Source organism: Oncorhynchus masou, chromosome 6 (genome assembly GCF_036934945.1).
Source record: "Oncorhynchus masou masou isolate Uvic2021 chromosome 6, UVic_Omas_1.1, whole genome shotgun sequence".
Classification (NCBI taxonomy): domain Eukaryota; kingdom Metazoa; phylum Chordata; class Actinopteri; order Salmoniformes; family Salmonidae; genus Oncorhynchus; species Oncorhynchus masou.
Genome location: NC_088217.1, coordinates 28,715,084 through 28,737,645, shown reverse-complemented (window position 1 = coordinate 28,737,645; position 22,562 = coordinate 28,715,084). Strand labels below are relative to the sequence as shown.

The following is a 22,562-nucleotide window of genomic DNA, read 5'->3' as shown; positions in this document are numbered from 1 at the left end:
TTTGCGAAAAGGAAAGCTCGAGTGATTGACGTGAGTTGATTCCCGTTACCTTTGGCGGGGTACGGACGGAGGACGATACAGACGAATTATCTTAGCCTTAAGTGTCATTTGAATATAATTTGCAATTATAAAATACTACAAAGTTCAACTTTGAATACCAAATATTTTTTTAAAGGCGTTAACGAACCGGGGATAGAAGAACATTCCAGATCTCATCAACCAAACCTCTGTCGCCTTGATAGACTGCATTTTCATGATCGTGTGAGGCGTGCCCACATTGAAATGTAGACTATCACGCTGAGAAGAGATTTATTCTGATAGTTAGCATTTTGACACATTCTGGTAGTTTAATATCTAGTACTATAGCCATCAATCGTAGGCTATAGTCTATAATATGCGGTGTGCTATAAACTACTCTATGTAAATTTGATGCGTTAATTTGATTTTGACTAGAAGGCACCGGTGGATGTTTACACATTCTGTTGGCCTCCCTCAAATTTCCAATGGTGCGCATACATTAGCCTTAAAGCGATACAAGGTAAGGTGAATGAAATAGGCAGAAAAGGGATCACATTGATCAAATGTACCGAACAGTTCGAGAAACAATCCAACATTACCAAACTATTACAGTTACTGTGGAACAGTTTAATCAATATTGACGTTCCAATGGCCATTTAAAATGATCTAACTCTTTATTTTCGGAGGAAAGTAGCCTATATAGGAAAATAACAGACTTAGGTGAACCTTATTAGTTAATCAATGGGGGCTGGTGGGGAGCTTTTTCATCCTTAATTTCTGCTGGTGCATATGGTCTCCAGAATGACACCTGGCAGGGGGAGGGCTAAGGGTTAAGATCTTTCTCTGAGGTGGTCTTTTTCACATGGATTTGTGTATAGGCCATTGTAGCCCGCTGCACCTTGGTCTTTCCATGTTCATGTTTTGATAAGCTCTCCAGGCAGCTTCTTTCCAACCAGAGAGAAGCAAATTTGATATAACAGTCGCCGGTTGAAGTGTACTTGCTGCACATAAAAGGCTGCTATTTCTATAATGGCATTACTGTTAAATCTATGCACTGTAGAATCTGTAGTGTATTCCATTTTGCAACATGAGATGTGAGTGATTTGCCCTACAGCAAAATCAAATAGCCTTCAGATTGGTGAAAATATCTGCATGTAGTTCTGTACAATGACCTATAGATATTATAGAGCGCCATAGCTGTTGAGTGTCCCTAGGTGTATCCACATTATAGACAAATCTAAATCATAATTTTTTTATGGAAAGTGCACAAACCTCCCCCTCCTTTGCAAAACCACAAACGGTTTCCTGCCAGTGCCCAGTTGCTTAGCAACGGACATATGCAAGAAAATCCCTTGGGAACAGTAGGGTGTAGCTGGAGGGAGGAAGGGAAGGGGGAAGGGGAGGAGTGTGAGGGAGGAGGGGGGATGGCTGCGTGATTCATCATGGTTTAGCCCATGCTGCAGCTTTTGAACCTCTCTCTGCTGCAGACTTCAATCTCAGGGCAGTACCTTTAAATGGCACAATTCCCATTTTTTCCCACTTTCTCAATGCCATTTATGCTCTCAGAACAGTGGGAATGATTGTGTGGAATAGCTGCAGTGCGTGAAAATGCAACCTTACTGAATTTCAGTTCACCCTTCAGGAAGAGTAGCTGCCGCTTTAGCAAAAGCTCATGGGGATCCTAATAAATGAGTAATATACTAAATGAAAAGAGTGCAAGAATCTAATTAGCATTGGATTAGACATTATGGAGAGTGGATACTATTTTGATGCTATAAATACACATGAGAACGCTTTGGTGACATCATTAACATTTACCTTGATTGTGTGCAGTGGGATCCAATTCAATTGCTCTCTCTCCTCTTTCTCTAGCGTGAGTGTATCTCCATCCACGTGGGTCAGGCTGGTGTCCAGATTGGCAATGCCTGCTGGGAGCTCTACTGTCTGGAGCACGGGATCCAGCCGGACGGTCAAATGCCCAGTGACAAGACCATTGGAGGAGGAGACGACTCCTTCAACACCTTCTTCAGTGAGACTGGAGCTGGCAAGCACGTCCCCAGGGCTGTGTTTGTAGATCTGGAGCCCACTGTCATCGGTAAGATCACTTTGTCTTGAAACAATGACATTCTGTTAACATTGGTCTATCTCCTTAGTCTTGGGAAAAGCTAACAAGTATTTATTTCTCCAGATGAGGTGCGCACAGGAACATACCGCCAGCTCTTCCACCCTGAGCAGCTGATCACTGGGAAGGAGGATGCAGCCAACAACTACGCCCGTGGGCATTACACCATCGGCAAAGAGATTATTGACTTTGTTCTGGACAGGACCCGCAAACTGGTGACAACTCTTATTAACATACACTCTGCATCTCTGTACATTCTCTATCTTTATCCAACCATAATGATCTGAATCTTCTCTCCTCCCTCTCTCCAGGCTGACCAGTGCACTGGCCTCCAGGGCTTCCTGGTCTTCCACAGCTTCGGAGGTGGCACCGGTTCTGGTTTCACCTCCCTGTTGATGGAGCGCTTGTCTGTTGACTATGGCAAGAAGTCCAAACTTGAGTTCTCCATCTACCCAGCTCCCCAGGTGTCCACAGCCGTTGTTGAGCCCTACAACGCCATCCTGACCACCCACACCACCCTGGAGCACTCTGATTGTGCTTTCATGGTAGACAATGAGGCCATCTATGACATCTGCCGCAGGAACCTTGATATCGAGCGTCCGTCCTACACTAATCTTAACAGGTTGATCAGTCAGATTGTGTCCTCCATCACTGCATCCCTCCGATTCGATGGTGCCCTCAATGTTGATCTGACAGAGTTCCAGACCAACTTGGTGCCCTACCCCCGTATCCACTTCCCGCTGGCCACCTATGCCCCAGTGATCTCAGCAGAGAAGGCTTACCATGAGCAGCTCTCAGTGTCTGAGATCACAAATGCTTGCTTTGAGCCAGCAAATCAGATGGTGAAATGTGACCCACGTCACGGCAAGTACATGGCCTGCTGTCTGCTGTACCGTGGCGACGTTGTGCCCAAAGATGTCAATGCTGCCATTGCCACCATCAAAACAAAACGCTCCATCCAGTTTGTAGACTGGTGCCCAACTGGTTTCAAGGTTGGTATCAACTACCAGCCACCAACTGTGGTACCTGGCGGAGATCTGGCCAAGGTCCAGAGGGCAGTGTGCATGCTTAGCAACACCACTGCAGTGGCAGAGGCCTGGGCCCGTCTTGACCACAAGTTTGACCTGATGTACGCCAAGCGTGCTTTTGTGCACTGGTACGTAGGTGAGGGTATGGAGGAGGGAGAGTTCTCTGAGGCCAGGGAGGACATGGCTGCCCTGGAGAAAGATTATGAAGAGGTGGGTGTTGATTCCATTGAGGGAGAGGAGGAGGGAGAGGAGTATTAAAGTGAATTGATTCACCCTTTTTATTTTACCTTTATTTAACTAGGCAAGTCAGTTAAGAACAAATTCTTATTTTCAATGATGGCCTAGGAACAGTGGGTTAACTGCCTTGTTCAGGTGCAGAACGACTGATTTGTACCTTGTCAGTGATTCGAACTTGCAACCTTTCGGTTACTAACCACTAGGCTAATCTGCCGCCCTAGTCAAATCACAAGCAAGCTTATCACTGGTTACAAGTTAATATGGCTCAACTTTCCTTATTAGTGTTGGAAATTGCTAGCAAGCACTGTCACACATCATAGATAGGGCGGCAGGTAGCCTAGCGATTAAGAGCAACCAGGTGAAAGAAAATGTGTCAATGAGCCCTTGAGCAAGGCACTTAACCCTAATTGTTTTAGAAAAGAGGGTCTGCTAAATGACTAAAATGTAAATGCCATGATGTTCGTTGGCCCCGAAAATGGTTAAGGAAATATGCTGTAGTTGTGTTCAGGGAATGTTATGGTGTTGCAATGGTTTTACTTTTTACAGTTTTACACTGCAACTTTCTGTCCTCTTCTGACTTTGATATATAATAAATTACTTACATTTTTTAACATTTTCAACTAAATTCAATGGATCTTCATCAGCTACTCACCAGGACTTATCATAGTATTTCCCAAGAATAAATAATAACTATTATTATTGCAGTGTAATAACCATGTATGTACATATTGTTACATAGTTCTACAGAAAATGTCAACAGAAATGTTGAGCAATGTCAACAGAATCAAAAGTAAATTGAATGAAAATTTTAATGGAATAGAGTTGTGCCTTTCTTTTTATTTATCTCAAACCGACACATCATTGCATTTTCCCCATGGTTCTTTTTATATTATTTTTTATCTGAAATATATAACGTAAAAGCAATAGCTTATTCTTTAGATTTAATCATGTAAATCATATCTTACTTCTGACATCAACTGGTTTACAATAAGAAGAGACAGCTTTAGTATTGATTGTGGTGACAATTAGAGCTCTATAATTTGCACGGACTTTCCTTCAATACCTCTATTTTCCTTAGACTTCACTCAATTCCTTTCAATGCTACAGTACTTTTACTATGCCACCCTGTGGCCAAACCTCTGTTCTGCTTCAGGAATGGGTTCCTCCTCTTTATTGGTGGCAATGTAACGATAACACCCAAAACAGTTCAATTCTGAATAGACATCAAGACTCACATCAATAACAAACCATTCAACGCGCTTACATTTCTTGATCTTTGGACAGGAAAATCAGTGCTAGTTTAGTAAGGGCATGGAGGACAAAAGCAAGAATGCAAGCTTAGATAGGACTAGGAAAATGTGAAGGTATACCGGTAGTTGAAGATTCTTACATAATTTACATTTTAATGCTTATTTTTGGGGTGACATTATATATGTTATATCACAGTGCTGTGATTTCTTTGGCAATTCAAATTCAAAGACCAGTTAACAAAGAAAATGAATGTGTTGGAAGGTTATAAGAGGCAGTCATTATGATTACATTCTAAGGAAGAGTGAGTAATAACAGAAAAAGCACAGCATAAATTGCTACATTTTTGTAAACGTTCATCAGTTTTTCTTTTCTTAAATAAAAAAGTATGTGGGTCAAAATAAATATAATATTTTGTCACAAGTGATGCAACGGCAGAAACAAACACATTATTTTGGCTTTTGGGGTTACTTTTTTGTTCTGTGTTGAAAATGTATACATTTCTAATACATTTTAGTTTTTTATTAAAGTTGCTTTCAGTGTAACAATACAGAATACAACTGATTGTTCTTGTTGCATTTTGTCTCTGAATTAGGGTGGCTGTGTGTGTCTGAGTCTGCAATGTGTTGACATGTATATGCGTATTTTAGAGTTACTGAGTGGATATGTGTGTCTGAGTGATATTTAAGTGTTATCATGCATGAGTGTGTGCTTTATCAGTGCAGATGGTTATGAGTTTTCACACCACCCTTCCCTGAAGCAGTGGGCTTCTTTCTCCTTGTGACTGTCGGCTCAGAAGGTTCCACAGCAGCATCGGCACAGACATGTTTCCAGAGCTTCCCATGCTGCCGCCAGTTGAGTCCTCCCTCAGTGGACGGTATTGGTTAAACCGCCTGGTTGAAAAAGACAAGTTAGCTGGCATTCATGCTACAGTTAAAAAATACATTGTGCATTATAGTGTATAAAACCGCACATAATATTTCAAAATGAATAATTTATTTAGATAGAAATGGCATGGGATATAATGTGGAATTATCTTCAGTGGACCACTAGTTTTTCTGGATCAAAAATCAATCATCAATTTGGAGAAACCAGGAAGTGTGTGACTAAGTTGACTTTTACGGTGGTTAGAACTGTCTTTCACTCACTTGTAGGTCAAAGCAATGGCACCAGCAACACAGACAAGGACCATGACACCCAGAACCGCGGCCATAGTGCCTGCTGGGGAGGAGTTGGAGCCTGCAACCACAACACATTTCGAGGAAGGTATGGTACACTCCACGATCAGTGAAATGTCAAATGGAAAGGATTTTACAGTTCATGAAGTTTTATGTACATGTTCGTTAATTTCACTCACCCACAGTCACACTAACTTTAGCACTGGCCACAGCCAGACTAACATCATTGGTCAGGGACACGTTGATGCAGAACACTCCAGAGTCGTTGAAGAACTGTCGAAGGATCATCTGACAATCTGGGGAGGGTGTCACGTTGCTACAGATGGTCTCCACAGGTGTGATGCAGTCTTCGTCCGAGATGATGGTGCACACTTCATTGGGCAGGCTATGTAATATGTAAAGAGAAGGTGGAGATATAAAGTGCAGGTGATGGCAATGTTCAAAATACTCATTTCAATAGGAATGTGCACGGTCCCTTGGGTCCTGTTTCCACTGCTAGTTGGCTACTCACCTCCCCTGGCAGGTGATGGTCAGGTCCACAGCATTCTGCACAACCTCAGTGGCCAGAGACACCACGTTGGCCACCTGGGTGATCTCCACACTCTCAATACCCTCTGAGAAATGAGATCGATTGAGAGATCATTATTAGCAACCATCACCTGCATTTTACATCTCAATTGTGGCTACAGTATCTGGACATATGTGGACTTACGGACAACGTCCACAGCGGTCGAGAAGGAGCCGTAGCGATATATCATACAGTTGTCAGCCGCTGTAAGTTCAGGAGCCTGTCTTTTAGCCACAACAAGAGCCACCTGTGTCTCTGTGCCTGCCTCTATCTCAGCCTCTGCTGCTACCTCACTCTCCACTGGAGCTGTCACTGCTGCTGGCGCTGAAGAGGAACAAAAATACAGTAAGTTAATAATATTAACAAATGTCTAAAATCATGTTTTTGTTTGTATACAGAATGACTAAGTAACTAAGTAACTGATTACCTGCAGTGGGATCAGCTGCAACCTCATTCACTGTCTCTATCACCTCTGCTTCTAGCTCTGCCTCGGCCTCAAGAGCAAGTTCAGCTGGCACCACCTCCACCACAGCCACAGCCTCCGTGGCGGCAAGAACAATGACGTTAGCAGCAGGGGCCACCGTCTCGACCTGGGCCACCTCTGTTGCAGCCGCAGCCGCAATCTCAGCCACCACCTCAGCATCGGCAACTACGGTTGCCTCCTCCACGGGTGTAACGGTGGCCACAGCTGGGACCTCTGGGAGGACTGTAGCCATCAGGTCCACTGTGGCCTCTTCTCCCTCTGCAACTGGAGCAACTGAAGCAGCAGCGTTGATGGCGGGCACATCTGCAGCCGTCGCATCTACCACTGCTGTTTCGGCTGCTGCATCAGCATCAACAGCAGCTGCCTCTTCAGTTGCTGGGGTGACGGAGGCAGCTGTGGCTCCCTCCACAGTTGACACAGGGACAGGGACCTCAATGGCTGCAGCAGCCGTGTCTTCTGCTGTGGCATCGGCTTCTACTGCAGGGACAGAGGCAGGGTCCTCTGTTGCTGGGATGACGGCTGGATCATCTGCTGCTGAGGCAACCACCTCGACTCCCTCTGCGGCTGCGTCGTCAGCTGTGGATGCTGCTTCATCTGTGGCACCGGCTTCGACTGCAGTTTCGGCTGCGGCTGAGTCTGTGCTTTCAGCTATGGCTGGGTTTTCGGCTGCAGCTGCATCTATGTCTGTGGCATCAGCGTCAGCTGCAGCTGTGTCGGCAGCCTCAGCAGGGGCAACTTCAGAGGCAGGCACATCCAGGGCGATGTCAGCTGGAGCTGCCCTTGGGGTAGAGACCACCATAACAACGGCAGGAGCACCGGAGGGATCCATAGGCATCACTGATTGAAAACACAAGAAGAAAGGAAACAGTTATGACTGTTATATACACTGAATAAGCATTGACTTTTGTAAAGGGAAGATTGGACCCAATAAATGGATGGAAAATCGATGTCTCTCACCAGTGGGGCTGGCAGCGGTGGGGTCTGCAGGTGTGTCACAGCCGTTGGGGATGCTTGCCATCAGGACCACCTGAGGCCTGTATGTGCCGGTGTTGAGGTATGTATGTGTGACCTGATGCTCCCTGGAGATGAGGGTGCCACTGTTGTCACCAAAGTCCCAGTTAAAAGTGACGTCTGAGGCGCTGAGGTACTGGCTGGGGTCGTGGAGGCTGATGCTAAAGGCAATGGCCCGATTCTGGATGAAGCTCTGGTCAGCCTCGTTCACATCGTTAATTTGAGTCAGTGACACTGCGAAGGGGATCTGGTCTGGGGAGGCACAAAGCAAAGGCGTTGTGACATCAATGCTGTGAAGGTTTGTGAGAGTCAATTCAAATTATTTCAAATGATCAATTGAAGTCAAATTAGGGTTGGTTGAATTTTGGTTTAAATAAGATTTTGTGGTTCCAGCTGCCTACCTGTGATGGAGAAGGTTGTGGAGGCATAGCCCAGAGGGATGAACTTGTCCTTGCCACGGCAGTGGTAGATGACTACTTCCATGTTGTAAGAGCCTAGGGGCACATTGTCTGTACCGATGGTGAGAGAGGAGGAGGTCCCATCCGCCACCTGCCAGTAACGTCCTGGGATACAAAGCAGCAGTAGTTAGAAAAAACAGCAGTGCTTATAAAAATGAACGGCCTGATGATCAAATCTTGTGTTGACAAAACTCCCAAGAACATTAGCTGCTTCATTAGTCCTTTCAACCCTCTTGTGAAAGGAATGATTTCACAGTGCACACTGTGCACAGCTCTGTAAATACCAGAAATCATTGTGTTATTGTGTTAGCATTTTCTCACAAGAATGTCTGTAAATGAAAGAGCTGTCCTTACCCCATGTCTTCCACACAAACACGTAGTGTGGTTTCCTGTCTGCGGTCCCAGTGAAGGGAGTGCCATCAGGGAAGACTCCGCTGTACTCTCCTGAAGGACCAGAGACCTGGTCGGGATACACAGCCTGGCCTTGACGGTACTGTGTTCCTGTAGCAGAGGAACACCACACCCAGTTCAACATAAAAGGTTAGGGACACCAGAAAAAGACTGGAGGCCTATAGGACCAACAACAAAACTGTGGGGTCAGTGGGGTATGGTATAGTGGTTGAATTTGGAAGAAGAGCTCACCATTGACAGTGCAGTTATGCGCCCACACCACCTGTCCATCAGGAAGCACGGTCTGGTTTGATGGGAAGCGAAGGTCGATGTTAAAGGTTGCCTTTGCGCCAGTCAGGGTGGGTGCATCATTTTTCACATCGAATGTAACTTCTCCACCTGGTGACAGAACGTGATAAATACATCAATAGAAAGTGGTTAATGTTTCTATATTAAGTGATTGATCTATAAAAAAGTGCAATAAAGTGAAAACCCACCAGTCCAACAATCTCTGTATCGGGAGTCCCCATCTTTCCACACTGGATACATTCCTGAGTTCCATGAGCGGTAGCGTGTAAAGCGTGTTTTAGGCTCTGAAAAAAAGAAAAGGGTTTTTAGTTTTAGGGTAATTTTCCTTTCGTTCTCCTAATTGGTTTTGTTGAACAGACTTTGATATAGTGAACTTCTACTACTACATGAAATGTTATCCATTCATATGAATCATATTATTGAGGTTTTATCTGTTATTTAGCATCTCCAGTAAGTATAGTGAGGTATTGCCAATAGGAATCAGCAAAAACGCTAACGGAAAATCAGTTTGTAAGACCAGTTGACCACTGCACTACTAACTCTAGACGTAAATCTGAGGTTGAAAATGCTCTTTTATTAGGACTTTGTCTAGACATTGGTCAGGATCAGGATCCTGGCACCCAGAACTCATTACCTACCAGGCTAATTAAATAGCATTTATTTTTATAATGTCTTTTGGTGAATGTCATGCGAAGATCTACTACTCAGACCAACTCAAATGCTTTTTGAAAATGTTGACAATTTCTACTGTTCTAAAACCTATTTATCTCCAAATCTACAGTATCTGACCCTTCCTTACTAAAATACAGCCGTGGCTATTCTATTTTATGACCACGTGATTATACGGGGAAGTGTTCTCTGCCCTGGGTAAAAAGTTATTATCATAACACTACAGTTTGGGATATGGGCGTATGATGGGGTGTGTACAAAGACATTTACCAACATTTTACTGAAAGAAGGACAAAAATAATAGTTAGACATGTAGTTAGCGTTAGCGAGTAGTTCAGGTATTTCTTTGATGGTTGTGGAAGGGGGAGGAGGGAGCGAGGTGGGGGTTCCAGGTGGTGTGAGTCACACGGACCCTGCAATCCCCCTCAATCCCTTTCATGTGACTGTCAGCTGAGTGCAGGCAGCTGTAATCCCAACTGCTGAAATGAGGGGAGCCTCTGTGGAGCTCAGACATCAGTGCGGCCTTATTCTCCTACTGTTGTTCCCTGTGTGTGTGTGTGTGTGTGTGTGTGTGTGTGTGTGTGTGTGTGTGTGTGTGTGTGTGTGTGTGTGTGTGTGTGTGTGTGTGTGTGTGTGTGTGTGTGTGTGTGTGCGTGCATGCACAAGTTTGTTAAGAATTTAGGAAACCTCAACACCTACATTATCTTCCGTTATTGTGAGCCCCTTGTATTCCCCATATGATACTGTACAGTCACACTCAGCTTCAACAACCTCAGGAATGCAAATTCCTAAAGCTCTAATTCATAATGACGAGCCATAATACCATTATCGTGTGCAGTTATTAATCAGATCGTCACACTTCAAACTGATTTCTGATGAAAACACCAATATCTCCTACCAAGTTAATTACAGTTTGTGATTTGGTTTGATATCCATCAGATGCAACACATTGCTAGATTGCTAGATAAACTTAGAAAAAAATAATACACTTTGAACTGCATGATTGATAGTGAAATTTGAACATTAGTACTGATGTTCCCTCTGGGGAAAATATAGTTAATCTATTTTATTGTTGAGAGCTGAGATAAAGTGTTCCCCTTACTATTGAAACTCCAAGATACACATTAGAGTTTTAGGGCTTGGAGTGCAGGCAACTTGGCATGTGATTGTGCTATCCTTGACTACGAGCATGTAATCTGTGTCACACTATGTCAGTAGTTTTTGGACATGCTATTTTACTGTATAAAACACCGTGTTTGAAATCTTGCTGGGGTGAGATTCATGATTATTAAGTACCAAATGTTTTACCAAATTGTTGGTAATATGTGATACCAAAATTAACTGTATGATGAGCTCATGTCAAAACTTAGTGTGCATTTACTCAGGATCTTCATTATGAAATTCTTTGCACAAATGATGTTATTACGTAGAAGATTGTACTGGTATACTCTTTGAAAATGTTGTAATTTCAGACACTGGTAGTCCTGTATATTCACCAGGTATTGAAACGCTTTACTATATGCAGATATTTGTAGAGTATATATGCAGTGTATAGAGGAGTAATGCATAGATTATTATTAATCCTACAGTGTTCCAAAATTCCGGCTTTAGAGCTCAGGTTTCTACACAGACCCTGAGAATAAAAGAAACCATTCAAACTAAGTTGAAGATATTACACAACTGAACGATATGAGAGAGACCACTGTTATTCACTATTACTGAATAATTATGTTAGTTGAGCTTGTCCAAGTTCCATTAGTGTATAAACAACTATACAATTAATTATTGTTTCTTATTAATAACATGAAGATTGACGGATCACCAGACAAGTTATATTGTACGTATTGATTAGTCAAATGTACGAGTTTATGGAATACAAAAAATGCAATTAGTTTATATTTGGGGAAATATAGAACAACACAAACATGTCAATACTAAAGGGGATTGTTAGCACAAATGTCATTTCACACACAGCTAGAAAGCTGTGGACATTCTAAATTATTTCTAATTACTCAGTGAGTACTTAGCAAGGCTCAATGATAATCTCTTCCATTATTTCAATCTCAGCCCCATCAGCCCCATCTCTCCTCCAACACTGCACATAATTCAAGAAATATGGGATGGAGAAACCTGTGTTTTATCAAGTAGATATTTTCATGCAGAAAATAATCCATATACTCACTTGCTCCTAAAGCTGCTGACAAGAGAGCCAACACTAGTACTATCAGTACAGTCTTCATTGTGCGTGGTTGTGTGTGTCCTTCTTTGCCCAGTTCCTAACCCTCGTCCTAGTCTTAAAAACCCAACAACACACCACCCGGAGAGATTTGTGGTAGGATGTCCGATTCCCTATAAAAGAGTCTTGGACCATAAATTACCATAAACTTGCCTCTCACCTCTGACATCATAGGAAGTCTACAAACCAGCCCCTCCCACTCTTATCAACTGCGTGAATAGAGAGACACACACTTTGTTAGCAATGCTATTATGTTTTCACATGTTTAACTGGGTAGTTACAGTAGCTATAGGGATTAACCTTAATTTAGTGATACCATCCATTCAGAAAACATATTTCCACATGCCAGAATGCATTTAAAAAAATCATCAGTAATGCCATCTTCCCACTGACGACGCACTTTCATTTATTTTGAAGAACTGAAGGAATTATCAGATTTTGGAAAAAGTATTTTCTCTAACAAGTACAGAACGTTAGGTTTCCCATTTTCATCAGATAGTGGGAACCTTCTGGAATTAGTGGCCTAGTAGTTGTGGTGTGAAAAAAAGCAATAGCTTACAAAGTAAGGATGATGAGTGTGTTGGAGTGTTGTCTGAGGATACACAGCAACTAAGGGGTCTATTGCCCACGTTACCTGAGTGCTGGAACATCCTTTTCTGCTACAGCCTGTGAGCACTGAGCAGGCTGGCTGTTTTTTTGCTGATGTTGTCCTATCATATGGAGTTTGCAAAGGTCAAAGGTCTCTCTTTAGGAAATTGAATGAATGTGTGTGTCCCAATAATCTCTCCTTTCTCCCGAAGTGTACACTTGTTCACACTCCTTCATAGATTTGAAAGGAAATAACTTGTATATTGAAACTATCTAGCCCATTCCTACACCAATCCAATGTTTTTACATTTCTGTCGAGTAGTGAAAGAGTGTACTCTTTAGGACGTAACCCATTCTGTAGTGTCCTTGATATGAGGTCATAGTTAGGTATTGTTAAGCATAATACAATTGTTGGAGGTGGATTGGTGTTCCTTATACCCAATAGGAACTGTCAAAAGCTGGGCCACTGGCCATGTAACCAGGAGAAGAGAACAAAAAAAGGACCATGAAGGAACAACAGACTTTTCCTCTGTACTCTTATGTTACTTATCCGACCGTTACTTATCTGACCGTTTAAAGTTTACATTAATGTGTTTATTCTAATCTTGCAATTCCAATGCAAAAGTTGACACTTGTTCCTTTGTTGATTTTCCACAGACATGTTGGGAAGACAATTTTCCGCCAGATTCCATGCCTCCACCATTATACCATATGCTTTAATGTCACTTAATCTAACTTTGCTTCAGTTAATAACTTTTCTCATCAATATTGCGTTTTAAATATGACCACCATCTATCATATTCTGACAGAGACTTTAAACAAATGTAATTTACTGTACTGTATGTAATGTATGTTCCTTATGTGAAGGCCTGGAAGAATTCTCTCAGCTGTAGTCATGCATCCCTGCCCTGACGTCCGACCATACAGCTGTGTGCATGGGGGTCACAAGATGAGTGCGTGGGGATGGCAAATCAATAGCATCCTTTTACTCCTCTCTTTCCCCACATCCTCCTTTCAGTGCCCTAAGCCTCATACCAAGTCAAAGTATCTACGCTCGTAGCAGTCCACACACGCTGGGAAACACTCGTGCTTGCTCTATATTACTGTGGAAGCTCATTGTCCTTCTTCTGCATTCCAGAGCATTTCAGTCAAACAACCCTGAGACATTATTGAGCTAATGAGGTAAAAATACAAAGGTCTCAATGGTTGAGAACACCGGATCACAATGAAAATACCATAACCTTGGTTTGTGTGGGAAAACATAGTATTGTAATGACCCTGGGATTGATAAGCACGATTATCCTAAGGGAGCTAGCTTTCTAGGAGCAGTGGTAACGTGTCTGGCTCTGGACCCTAGGGTACTGGGATCAAATCCTGTCTTGGAACCTTGTGCTACTCCCTTGTTTTGTTACAATATGCTCAAAGGTTTAAAGGTTGAGTGAGTAAAATTCTTCCAATACAATAAATGTACTAAAACACCATAAAACAAAATAACATGCATGCAACTCAATATATACTCAAATCAGGTTAAAAAACAAATCAACAAATTATTCAGTTATGTATGGACACAGGTATGAATAGGCCTCTGAATTCTTAAACCCTTGATACTTGGAAGTTCTCATTTTACAGAGAAAAGGGGTGATTAAAATACAAGCCACGTGTTATTTTTTACACAAGGTGCATTCAATGGGAAATATGTATGTAGCTGACAGATCTGACAGATCTTACCATTTGAGTTGCCTTATGTTGGTGGTGAGATTGTTCAAGCTGCACTACATGTGACCCCTCATGTGCTAACAACATTGCTAATGGCTCACTAAATTCTTCCCACAGAGCACCTGACCGACCACACTGCACAGCACAGTAAAGATGCCACCATAGAACACTGGCTTAGACAAAGCCCACACAAACCAGAATGAAACTAGCTGTGTGTTTATGATGTGAGAAAAACATTTTTCTCAATTTGTAAAATAATGTTTCTGAAGACACATTCAACTGAATAGGCATTAAACTGTCTCTAACCTGGCTTTGTACAGTTACAGTATTACCATTTACACACAAATGAAGGCTGCAATGGTTCATTTTCAGTACATGAATTTCAGCTCTAGATGTAGGCCAGAATTTTGGATGCAGGTCACACATTGCTGGCCGTAACTGTTAACTATCTCTCGCTCTCTCTCTCTCTCTCTCACACACACACACACACACACACACACACACACACACACACACACACACACACACACACACACACACACACACACACACACACACACACACACACACACACACACACACACACACACACACACACACACACACACACACACACACACACACAAACACACTTGGGACAAAAGGTTGATCCACTCTGGGAGAGCAAAGGGGATGAGCAAACAACACCTGAGGCATGTCTGGAATTTGAACATAAATAGGATCAAATCAACAGGAAAAAGCGTGAGACCTTTTGTTTGATCATTGGAATAAGGTTGCGCGTGAAAGTCTAGAGGAATAATGAGTCAACATGTCTCAGAGTGCAGACAATTGTCACAATGTAACATGTGAGAGCAAGAGGAGGGCAATTCAATCATTATTTACCAGTTTCCAATGGAATGATGACATAAGCAGCAGCCAGATGTAGGACAGGCAGAGGGGACAGGTTCACAGAAGAGTATATAGCATTAGCTACTTCCTGAAAGCAGTAACTTACAAATGTCTTGAGGGAAAATCAACATATGAATCTCAACTGGAGGTGATTATAGGCGGCTTAAATGTTTACTTTTCACAGAAATGCCAGACTGACAGACTGAAAAGAAGCTTTTCAAGAGCCTAATGCTGCATTCATAACCAAGTGGGAAGGTGGTATTTACCACATATGACTGTGAAAAATCCAGTTGAACGACCCTCCAATTTATAATTACTAACGTCTATCATCCCTGAGCTCTTACTTCTCCCACATGCTGAACTCTGACGTCAACTACTCAGGAAATTACCTCGATAACAGAATTTCCGACAGATAAAAATAACACAGCATTATGTATACAAAGATATATCTATTAATATGGTTTTTGAACACTATAATGTGTTTACAAGCATGAAAGCTGTAGTTTTAGTTCATGGTTGACGCAGCTTGTTTGCCATTAGCCAATCTGCGTTTCACAACAAGTTCAAAGCACGTCCCAGACTGTAATCCCAACATGTTTCAAACTGACCACCATTATCCCTGTTCCCAAGAACGCCAAAGTAACCTGCTTAAATGACTATTGTACCTTAGCACTCACAGCTGTAATTATGAAGTGCTTTGAAAGACTGGCCATGACACACATCAACACCATCATCCCAGACACCCTGGACCCACTCCAATTTGCTTACTGCCCCAACAGATTCACAAATGAAGCAATCTCAATTGCACTTCCCACTGCTCTCTCCCACCAGGACAAGAGTATAAATAGCTATGTGAGAATGCTGTTCATAGACTTCAGATCAGCGTTCAACACCATAGTCCCCTCCAAGCTCCTCATCAAGCTCGGAACACTGGGACTGAACATTTCCCTCTGCAACTGGATCCTGGACGTCCTGATGGGCCAGCCCCAGGTGATGAGGGTAGGCAACAACACCTTCGCCACGCTGACCCTCAACATGGGGGCCCCTCAAGTGTGTGTGCTTAGTCCCCTCCAATACTCCCTGTTCAACCACAACTGCATGGCCATGCACGACTCCGACACCATCATCAAGTTTGCTGATCACCGATGTTGATGAGACGGTCTACTGGGAGGAGGTCAGAGACCTGGCAGTGTACAACCTCTCCCTCAACGTCAGCCAGATTTCGGAGCTGATCGAGGACTACAGGAAATAGGGGGAGAGCACACCCCCATCCACATTGAGAGGGCTATAGTGGAGTGGGTTGAACAGGGAGTATTGGAGGTTCCTTGCATCCACATCACTGAGGACTTAACCTAATATAGCAGAAGTAAAATAAAAGCCTGAAACTAGATCCCCCCCCCCCCCCTACATACTGGTCTTGACGAGGGGGAAAGAATGGAGGAGCTAAGAGTGGTGTCACCTTGTTCATGTCCAAAAGCAAAAGTCACCTCACAGGCTCTCTTTCTAGTTCCCCTGAAAATCGGAACATCCGGTTGTTGGGGACTCAGCATAGGCTACTAAGGACTTAATGTGGTCCACACACACCCGCACAGTCGTAAAGAGGACACGACAGCACCTCTTACCCCTCAGGAGGCTGAAAAGATTTGGCATTTGCCTTCCGATCCTCAAAAAGTTATATAGCTGCACCATTGGCAGCATCTTGACTAGCTGCATCACCACTTGGCAACTGCACCGCCCTTGACTGCAAAGCGATACAGAGTGTGGTGCGGACGTCCCAGTATATCACTGGGGCTGAGCACCCTGCCATCCAAGACCTCTATATCAGGCGGTGTCAGAGGAATGCCTGAAAAACTGCCAAGAACTTCAGCGATCCAAGACAGACTCTGCTACTGTCCGGCAAACGGTACCGGAGCATCGGCTCTTGGACAAACAGGCTCTGAGACAGCTTCTACCCCCAAGCAATAATGCTTACCCGAACGATCTGCATTGACCCGTTCTTGCACTAACTCTATGCACATTTACAAGACTAAACTGTATAAACACTCACTCACACACACACACAAAACTAACACTTCATACAAACCCACACACATACACTACATAAGCACACACACACACACGCCAAGATAAAGCAAAGGAGTGCTACAAAAACAACAACACAGAGTTACACGTGGGATAAACAAATGTACAGTCAATAACACAATAGAAAAATCTATGTACAGTGTGTGCAAATGTATCACGCGCCACACACCATACTTTCACCCTCATCATAAAAAGCTGCTTCTCTGTTCTTTATTTTACTCTTATTATTATCTATCCTGGCCTCCCGAGTGGTGCAGCGGTCTAAGACACTGCATCGCAGTGCTAGAAGCATCACAACAGACCCGGGTTTGATCACAATTGGACTAGCATTGTTAGGGGAGGGTATGGCTGACTGGGATGTCCTTGTCCCATCGTGCTCTAGCGACTCCTTGTGGCGGGCCGGGCATGCATGCTGACTTAGGTCGCCAGCAGTACAGTGTTTCCTCCGACACATTGTTTGCAGCTGGCTTCCAGGTTAAGCTCCCCAACTACCAATTGGGGGAGAAACTTTACCCCTGCCTTTATGTACACATCTATCTTAAATACCATGTACCCCTGCACAGTGATGAATTCTTATGTATTTTAATTCTTGCTTAATTCTTGTGTATTCTATTCCTCTTGTGTTACTACTTTAGTGAGTATTTCAGTGAGTATTTCACAGTAAAGCCTACACCTGTTGTGACAAATAACATGTGATTTGATTTTGAACTTCACAACTGGTAATTACCAACTTCCCACTTGGTTATGAACACTGTATAAATCATGTAATTAGGAATTAGAATGGATATGAACCTTATTAAAATGGTCCAAAGGTCAGCCATGTTGGTCAGCGAGTTGGTCAACCATGGTTTTTATTTATTTATTTTTATTTCACCTTTATTTGACCAGGTAGTCCAGTTGAGAACAAGTTCTCATTTACAACTGCGACCTGGCCAAGATAAAGCAAAGGAGTGCGACAAAAACAACAACACGGAGTTACACGTGGGATAAACAAGTGTACAGTCAATAACACAATAGAAAAATCTAGGTACAGTGTGTGCAAATGTAGTAAGGTTAGGGATGTAAGGCAATAAATAGGCCATAGTGGAGAAATAATTACAATTTAACATTAACGCTAGAGTGATAGAATTGCAGACGATGACGTGCAAGTAGAGATACCGGGATGCAAAATAGAAAGAAAAAAATAACAGTATGGGGATGAGGTAGTTGGGTGTGCTATTTACAAATGGGCAGTGTACAAGTACAGTGATGGGTAAGCTGCTCTGACAGCTGATGCTGAAAGTTAGTGAGGGAGATTTAAGTCTCCAGCTTCAGTTATTTTTGCAATTCATTCCAGTCATTGGCAGCAGAGAACTGGAAGGAAAGGCGGCCAAAGGAGGTGTTGGCTTTGGGGATGACCAGTGAAATATACCTGCTGGAGCGCGTGCTACGGGTGTGTGTTGCTATGGTGACCAGTGAGCTGAGATAAGGGGGAGCTTTACCTAGCAAAGACTTATAGATGACCTGGAGCAAGTGGGTTTGGCAACGAATATGTAGCGAGGACAGCATACAGATCGCAGTGGTGGGTAGTATATGTGGCTTTGGTGACAAAACCGATGGCACTGTGATAGACTGCATCCAATTGCTGAGAAGAGTGTTGGAGGTTATTTTGTAAATTGCATAGCCGACGTCAAGGATCGGTTGGATAGTCAGTTTTACGAGGGTATGTTTGGCAGCATGAGAGAAGGATGCTTTGTTGCGAAATAGGAAGCAGATTCTAGATTTAACTTTGGATTGGAGATGCTTAAAGTGAGTCTGGAAGGAGAGTTTACAGTCTAGCCAGACGCCTAGGTATTTATAGTTGTCCACATATTCCAAGTCAGAACTGTCCAGAGTAGTGATGCTAGTCGGGCGGGCGGGTGCGGGAAGCGATCAGTTGAAGAGCATACATTTAGTTTGACTAGCATTTAAGAGCAGTTGGAGTGGAAGGAGGGATGTAATGGCGTTGAAGCTCGTTTGGAGGTTTGTTAACACAGTGTCCAGAGAAGAGCCAGATGTATACAAAATGGCATCGTCTGCATAGAGGTGGATCAAAGAATCACCCGCGGCAAGAGAGGCCCTAGAATTGAACCCTGTTGCACCCCCATGGAGACTGCCAGGGGTCTGGACAACAGGCCCTCCGATTTGACGCACTGAACTCTATCTGAGAGTAGTTAGTGAACCAGGCGAGGCAGTCATTAGAGAAATCAAGGCTGTTGAGTCAGCCGATAAGAATACGGTGATTGACAGAGTCGAAAGCCTTGACCAAGTCGATGAAGACAGCTGCACAGTACTGTCTTTTATCGATGGCGGTTATGATATCGTTTAGGACCTTGAGCGTGGCTGAGGTGCACCCGTGACCAGCTTGGAAACTAGATTGCATAGCGGAGAAGGTATGGTGGGATTCGAAATGGTCAGTGATCTGTTTGTTCACTTGGCTTTCAAAGACTTTAGAAAGGCAGGGTAGGATGGATATAGGGCTGTAACAGTTTGGGTCTAGAGTGTCAGTTTGGTGTCTAGAGTGTCTCCCCCTTTGAAGAGGGGGATGACTGCGGCAGCTTTCCAATCTTTAGGGATCTCGGACAATACGAAAGAGAGGTTGAACAGGTTAGTAATAGGGGTTGCAACAATTTCAGGGGATAATTTTAGAAAGAGAGGGTCCAGATTGTCTAGCCTAGCTGATTTGTAGCGATCCAGATTTTGCAGCTCTTTCAGAGCATTAGCTATCTGCTTTTGGGTGAAGGAGAAGCGGGGAGGGGGGCTTGGGCAAATTGCTGCGGGGGGTGCAGAGCTGTTGGCCCGGGGTAGGGGTAGCTAGGTGGAAAGCATGGCCACCGTAGAAAAACGCTTATTGAAATTCTTGATTATCGTAGATTTATCGGTGGTGACAGTGTTTTCTAGCCTCAGTGCAGTGGGCAGCTCGGAGGAGATGCTCTTATTCTCCATGGACTTTACGGTGTCCCAAATTTTGAGGGGAATTAGTGCTACAGGATGTACATTTCTGTTTGGAAAAAGCTAGCCTTAGCTTTCTACCTGACTGTGTATATTGGTTCCTAACTTCCCTGAAAAGTTGCATATCTCGGGGGCTATTTGATGCCCCTTCGCAGTAAGCCATAGGATGTTTTTGTGCTGGCCAAGGGCAGTCAAGTCTGGAGTGAACCAAGGGCTATATCTGATCTTGGTTCTAAATTTTTTGAATGGGGCATGCTTTTTTAAGATGGTGAGGAAAGCACTTTTAAAGAACATCCAGGCATCCTCTATTGACGAGATGAGGTCAATATCCTTCCAGGATACCCGGGCCAGGTCGATTAGAAAGGCCTGCTCGCTGAAGTGTTTTAGGGAGTGTTTGACAGTGATGAGGGGTGGTCGTTTAGCCTATTACAGATGCAGGCAACACTGAGATCCTGGTTGAAGACAGCAGAGGTGTATTTAGAGGGCAAGTTGATCAGGATGATATCTATGAGGGTGCCCATGTTTACAGATTTAGGGTTGTACCTGGTAGGTTCCTTGATAATTTGTGTGAGATTCAGGGCATCTAGTTTAGATTGTAGGACGGTCGGGGTGCTAAACATATCCCAGTTTAGGTCACCTAACAGTACAAACTCTGAAGATAGATGGGGGCAATCAATTCACATATGGTGTCCAGGGAACAGCTGGGAGCTGAGGGGGGTCTATAACAAGCAGCAACAGTGAGAGATTTATTTCTGGAAAGGTGGATTTTCAAAAGTATTAGCTCGAACAGCTTGGGCACAGACCTGGATAGTATGACAGAACACTGCAGGCTATCTCTGCAGTAGATTGCATCTCTGCCCCCTTTGGCAGTTCTATCTTGATGGAAAATGTTGTAGTTGGGGGTGGAAATTTCAGAATTTTTGGTGGCCTTCCTAAGCCAGGATTCAGACACGGCTAGGACATCAGGGTAGGCGGAGTGTGTTAAAGCAATGAATAAGACAAATGTAGTTTTTTTGCCAGTGCTGTGATAAGATATTGTGTAAAACAATGAATGTGAAGAATGTATCTGCACTGTATATTGTAAATGCAACATGTACTGATATTGTATCATATAAAAGCATTCACAGCTTTCCTAGGGTGCATTCTTAAATTCACTCTGCTGTCTACTCCGATTTCAGACCACTCTCCTTGAGAGCGCAGAATAACCAATGAATTTATGAAGGTGCAACACCTGTTGAGTATGACAGGTGTCAGTAAAGTCTGCAAAAAAACGTAATTACATTTTCTAAAGCCCAGACCGCACTCTGCGTGCACTCTGGCAGTCCAGAACACACCCCAAGAAAACTAAATCGGAGACATTAATGGTCGGTTTGCACATATTTTAGAGGCCATTTGTACAGAAAATGTGTAGAAAGCCTGTATAAACTGTATTCATTATTATATTACTATATTTTAGTTTGGCTATTATTATATTACACAAATTCTGATACAATCACATGCCTTTTATTTCGCTGCACAAGTAAATGCAGGAAATGCATTACCTATGCCTCTACTGCCATTCATTCCAATTAGACTGGTTTTGGATTTCTCCTTGACTAAGATAGCTCCCATTTTCGCCCCATTCTGGAACTTTGAGGGATCGTGACATATTCTCTCTAGTAATTTAATAGGATCTCTATGGCATAAACCCAGCTGATTCTCACTGAAAAACAGGGTCCAATCACAGAGTTTCCAAACCCAGAGGCGCAACATCGTAAGACTTCCGGGAATGCTCAAGAAAGAGACCAAACAGACCAGGCCGGGACTTGAGAAGTCGATGAGAGACATGAAACATCATTCATTAGTTGTTAATTTTCTCAAAATCTAAAGGCACAACCTAGATTCGAGCTAATGTCTTCAGTAGTTGAACATGTTATTACTCCAACCTCGTGAAAGTGACAAACTGACTCAAAACTCAAAAAGAACTTAATATCGAAGGAGTGTCTTTTGTGTTTGTGACGGCCTGCACATGCGCAGTTTGGCGCGAGACGGGCGTTAAGACACCGTTTCCTGACTTGTTATTGGAAGCATACGTATTTACAACAATGAATTGAACGTGTAGACCCGATTAAGTGTTTCTGTTCATGAGTTTAGCTAGCCAACGTCACCATGACATCGTCTACTACAAGAGTGATCGGGTATTTCTATTGGAGAAGCAGTTTCTGCCAAGCTTCATACTGCACTGTCTTTGGTCCAATGTTCCATCCATTCATCGTTTGTTTCTTTCCTGAATGTGCGTCTCAGTTGTAATATTTTGATCATTGGGTTGTCAGTGATTGGTCGTATATTGAAAATTGGGCGGTTCTCTAGTTCATCCAAGGCG

At 43.3% G+C, this 22,562-nt stretch overlaps 2 protein-coding genes across 2 annotated transcripts; one reads left to right on the top strand and one right to left on the bottom strand.

Annotated features, from left to right (window-relative positions):
- The first annotated feature begins 371 nt into the window (after positions 1–371).
- On the top strand, positions 372–5,222 carry LOC135541837 (tubulin alpha chain-like). The gene is made up of 4 exons (XM_064968256.1): positions 372–538; positions 1,891–2,113; positions 2,207–2,355; positions 2,452–5,222. The coding sequence occupies exons 1-4, from the start codon at positions 467–469 to the stop codon at positions 3,424–3,426; spliced, it is 1,419 nt and encodes a 472-aa protein (XP_064824328.1). The 5' UTR covers positions 372–466; the 3' UTR covers positions 3,427–5,222.
- On the bottom strand, positions 4,197–12,031 carry pmela (premelanosome protein a). Its single transcript, XM_064968255.1, has 12 exons — positions 11,903–12,031; positions 9,240–9,335; positions 8,995–9,141; positions 8,707–8,853; positions 8,296–8,457; positions 7,841–8,146; positions 6,827–7,720; positions 6,544–6,723; positions 6,343–6,445; positions 6,011–6,216; positions 5,802–5,892; positions 4,197–5,546 (listed from the first exon to the last, which is right to left on the bottom strand). Exons 1-12 carry the CDS (start codon positions 11,958–11,960, stop codon positions 5,393–5,395), a joined length of 2,544 nt encoding a protein of 847 aa, XP_064824327.1. The 5' UTR covers positions 11,961–12,031; the 3' UTR covers positions 4,197–5,392.
- Positions 12,032–22,562: the final 10,531 nt, after the last annotated feature.